At 48.1% G+C, this 4844-nt stretch overlaps 1 protein-coding gene across 1 annotated transcript; it reads left to right on the top strand.

Moving 5' to 3' along the window:
- The first annotated feature begins 3902 nt into the window (after window positions 1–3902).
- Window positions 3903–4567, top strand: LOC119231986 (coiled-coil domain-containing protein 12-like). Its single transcript, XM_037493842.2, has one exon. The coding sequence runs from the start codon at window positions 3903–3905 to the stop codon at window positions 4389–4391; it is 489 nt and encodes a 162-aa protein (XP_037349739.1). The 3' UTR covers window positions 4392–4567.
- The last annotated feature ends 277 nt before the right edge of the window (window positions 4568–4844 follow it).

Raw genomic sequence — 4844 nt, forward strand, 5'->3', positions numbered from 1 at the left:
AGGTAGATGTGGGAATCTCATTGCTTCTTAGGTTTCTACCCGATTTTCCAGCCCATCTGACTCGGGTTCAGAGTGCTCCACTCCCTGGGATGCTCTTGGGTTCTGTGGCAAAGCTTCCTAATTCTTGTCTAAGTTGCTACCAAGCATCCATCTATTTCCTAGTCTCCAAAATGTCAACATCTTTCAACTAAAGTCATTTTCTTCTCTCATCTTCTGATTGCTCATTCCTTCCCCAAGTATTCATATGTAATTAACTTCCAAACAGGCAGAAAAGTTCTAAGAATGAATTCCACTCATTCTACCATTAGCACCTCATGGCCTCTTCTGGATCCCACATCCATTCACCCATGTATTCAGCCATTATCCATCCCATTTTTTAAAATGCGTTTTAAGAGCAGACACCACCACACTTCCCCTAAATACTTAATATTTCAATAGCATTTTACTCTTCTTTATAATCTCAATTTATACTTTCCTAATGCCTGAGGAGGCTAGTTAGAACTGACTTGACATTTTTCTTCTGTTTCCTCAATTACTGGGGTTTCTTCATAATCACTAACTCCTCCGTGGTGCTGGGTGTTCCCAAATGGCTGGTAATTTTGTTTGTTCATTTATAAGATGAGATGCAATTGACTGCCTTGGCTGCCTCTGCCTTTGAGCATGTAAATATCTTCCCGGTAGAGAATGGCTCCCAGAAGTAATGGCATGTGGGGCAGCATGCAGGCTGGGGGCTGTGGGTGTGGTACGGGGGTTACTCTAGACTGCATTGCATCAGATGTGGGATAGGGTGACGTGATGGATGGCTATGGAGTCCCTTTAGCTGAGCTTTCCCACTTTGTGTGGGGTCAGCACAGGCCACACTGTTCGGAAGGGAGAAATGAAGCTCATAGACAAGCTCCTGGTCCTTAAACATGGAGGGACAGGCCACCAGAAGCAGGCACGACTCAACATCTCCTCCCTGAGCTCCACTTCTGCTCCAGCATCAGCCGGGCCTCCTATCAGCTTCTGCACTCCCAAGTCACAAGCATGCTTTGCTCTGAGATACTCCACATTGTCCAGGCTGGCTGCTTGGATAGGGGGTGCAGAAAGTAAGTCAGGCCACTTCTGGGTTCCAGCTTGCTTGCACTCACCCCATCACATCCATCTTGCCCATCCGGATACCTGCCCCAGGCCTTCACCAACAGCATCTTTTGAGGGCTCTCCCTGATAGCAGTTTGAGGCAAAATCAGGGTGTAGCTCACCCCTCGGGGTCTGTGTCCCTGATGGAGCCCATGCTGCCCCCACCAGCAAACTGATCTGTTAGAAAGGAGATACTTCTATTTGTTTACTAACTTCCATGTGTTATTCTTTAGACGTATTATGCTTATTCCTGTTGTTTATATAATTAAATAAATTAAATGTACCTAATGCTACTTAATGACTCAAGGTATTGCCTGCCAGGTGAAACTGGGCTTTGTTGACTTAGGTGTAACATCTGTAAGACTTTAAAAAACAGGAGTCTCTGGCTCTCGGCTTATTCAAAGGCAGAGAAATATTGCCATTCCTGGTGGCCTTGGTCAGAGGCTGTGCTAGGTGCTTCATGGCTCCTTCCCTCCTCCCTTGGGGACTGTCCAGATTCTGGACCCCCATGCACACCATTTGTGTCACCTGCAAACTCGCAGGGCTGTGCAACTTGGATAATAAATTCTGTAATTAAAGTCTGCCATGAAATCTTTAAACTGCACACACAAAACCATTGAGAAAGGACACAAACATCCATCTGAAGGACAAATGGGTGAGCAGCACAAAGAAGCCAGGCCTCCATCCTCTGTGAACCACCCCCCCACCATAGAAAGGACAATAAGGATGTCCTGTGGTATTGAATGGCCTACTTTGCTGGCCATTGTAGCTACAGGTGTGTGTGCCCTGAGGGGTACTATTCACTCTTGTATTTTTAAAAAATTTTATTTATTTTCTTACATTGTTCATTTTTGTATAATATTTGATTTCTCCACTCAGGTGTGGTCCTCCTAGTTCTCCACCACCATAGCACCCGTGGCCCATCACCATAGTCCCTTGTGCTCTTCCCTCCCCTGTTTGGACTCCTCTACCTCCCCCTCCCCTGCTGTAGGCCTCAGATCTACAGTCGGCTTCATTCTTTTAGATTTTGCAGAAACAGTTAATGTGCCTAGCTCCAAGATTCTCAGGGAGACTTGGAAAAGACCAGGATGCAGGAGGTTGCAGATTTATACACAGTCTCTCGAAAAGATAGGAAGCCTTCCAGACATCTCTTTTTCTGTTTCAGTATTCATTGTCCATACCCTTCCTCAGCTTCCCCCCTCCCTTTCTATATTTGAGCCTCAACCCTGCTGTTTTGACATGGCCTTCTCTGGCTGTATGTGGCTTCTTTAATTATTGTTCATCAAATTCTATTTCTCCATGCATGTCAAAATCAGATGGTGATTTTTTTCCCATCTGTTGCCACAATCTGTTCAAACTGTCACATTCCGGGAGCTGGAGGTAAATTGTAGAGCCCCAAAAGAGAAATGAATGTGCTTCACCAGACTTCACAGGGACAAGGTTTTGGCTTACAATACTGCATTAGATTCTTGGTGTCTAAGGCAGAGATCAGAAGAATTGCTTTTTTTTCTCTGATTCCTAAAGTGAGTAACACTGCAGTGGCTGGTGAGACACAGCAGAATTTAATTCTGCAGCCCTCTAATATGAAAATATTTAATAAAGAAACTTCTCATCCTCAGACCTTTCTTCTTCAACCACAAATATTCTTAGCTGAGACAGAAAATTGAAGTACTCATATTACTTTTCAAAGGTTTAAATGCCACACACCTGAATTGGAAGAAAAAAATCCTGTTCTTGAAAGCATTTCATGTGAAATGGACTGCGTGGCCTCATTCTGGGTAGACTTGCTCCTGCTAAGTATGTGTGCAGAGGCTGTTTCCTTTCTCATTAAGTAAAGTGGTTTGAAAGCCCCCCTGTGGATGTGCTAATGGCATTAGGGCTTTGGTCTGCAGGTGCCAGAGGCCTGGGAGCTGGAAGGAGAGCAAGCACAGGGCTGTGGCACAACCTATCGGGGACTTTTCTCATTGACTAGCAGCCTCTCAAGTAACTGCTAAAAAAGATTTTTCCAGAACAAATCCAGTTTTAGAGAGGAGGAAGCCATCAGTCTAAAGCTCTGTTTCCGGAGAGATGAAGGATGGGTTTTCTCAATGGCTCAAGAAATAATCCTATGCCTGGGGACCCACTCTGTGTAGGAAAGGAGCCCCCACTTAGTCCTGAAAGAAAAGAGCATTTCCATGGTGACACCCCATAAGTGTGTTTGCCTTTATAAATATCAATTCAGGGCCTCCCCTGGTGGCGCAGTGGTTGAGCGCTGGGCTGCGAAGCTGCCCGCAGCCTCTGCAGTGCCGGTTTCATCCCCGGCTGCTGGCGAGGGTCCCACATGGCACGCAGACCTCTCCTGCCGCCCGCTGCTCCCCTCAGCAGTGTACTTCGGTCCTTCTGCCTGTTCTGCTCCCCGCTCTGGCTCTGGTGAATTCTCTCACCCTCCCGCGCTTCTGACTGTACCCAGTGCTTATATAAATAAATAAATAAATCTCTGCTCTCTGGCTCGCGATCGCTCGCCTTCTGGCTTCACCGCTCCTGGCTGGCGGCCAACTCTGAGAGCGCCATTTTGGGATTCCTGATAGGCGGATTGGGAAGTCCCTCTGTTAGGGGGAAAGGATGTCCTGAGCTAATCCCATATAGGCTTTGTGGATCCCACCCCCACTCCAGACTAAAGCCATCAGGACATTGGAAAAGACAAATCCCATCACCAAAGTGAGGGTGGCTGGGACCTGAGGGTGGAGTTAAGCAGCCAGGTTGGGTATAAAAACCAAACACGGAGGAAGAGGCCCACGGGCAAGATGGCAGCTACTGCGGCCAGTGTGGGCCGGCTGGAAGAAGCAGCTTTGAGGCGAAAAGAACGCCTGAAGGCCCTTCGGGAGAAGACCGGGCGCAAGGACAAAGAAGATGGGGAGCCAAAGACCAAGAAGCTCAGAGAAGGGGAGAAGCACAGGGAACTTAGGCTGAGAAACTATGTCCCAGAGGATGAGGACCTGAAGAGAAGGAGGGTGCCCCAGGCTAAACCAGTTGCAGTGGAAGAAAAGGTGAAGGAACAGCTGGAGGCTGCCAAGCCAGAGCCGGTCATTGAAGAAGTGGACTTGGCCAACCTCGCGCCCCACAAGCCTGATTGGGACCTCAAGAGAGATGTGGCCAAGAAGCTAGAGAAGCTAGAAAAGCGAACCCAGAGAGCCATTGCTGAGTTGATCCGTGAGAGGCTGAAAGGCCAGGAGGACAGCCTGGCCTCTGCAGTGAATGCCACCACCGAACAAAAGACCTGCGACTCTGACTGAGGCATGTCCATCTCCCCACCTCGCTCCCCATCAGCCTGTCCTATGGGAGATGGTCTTGGAACAAGGGGACAGGGCTTGCCATCCCTTCCAGTTTGGCTTCAAAGCAGTGACTCCCTGCCCTGTTAGCCTGAACCCCACATGGGGTGAATCAGCTCCTCGTCTCCTGACTGATCCCGCCACCCAGAGTGGGAGCAAAGCTACTGGCAACCTGTGAGCTTGCTGTGTCTGTACATATGTATGTATCTTGAACTGTTTTTTATTCTCAAAATAGAGATAAGCAGACTGTGTATGGCAGAAAAAAAAAAAAAAACCAAACACGTGGGCCTTGGGGTGGCTGGCTATCGCTCGCCTCCTGGCTGGCGGCCAGCTCTCAGAGCGCCATTTTGGGATTCCTAATCGGCGGATTGGGTAGGACTCATTTAAAACTTTGTCTCCCACTTTTCTCCCAGAGCT

The sequence above is a fragment of the Talpa occidentalis genome, unplaced genomic scaffold, assembly GCF_014898055.3.
Source record: "Talpa occidentalis isolate TD23 unplaced genomic scaffold, MPIMG_talOcc4v2.1 talOcc4.7, whole genome shotgun sequence".
Classification (NCBI taxonomy): Eukaryota; Metazoa; Chordata; class Mammalia; order Eulipotyphla; family Talpidae; genus Talpa; species Talpa occidentalis.

Bases quoted from the DNA above. Each gene is read 5' to 3' on its own strand.
- LOC119231986 (XM_037493842.2), top strand. From the start codon at position 3,903: ATGGCAGCTACTGCGGCCAGTGTGGGCCGGCTGGAAGAAGCAGCTTTG.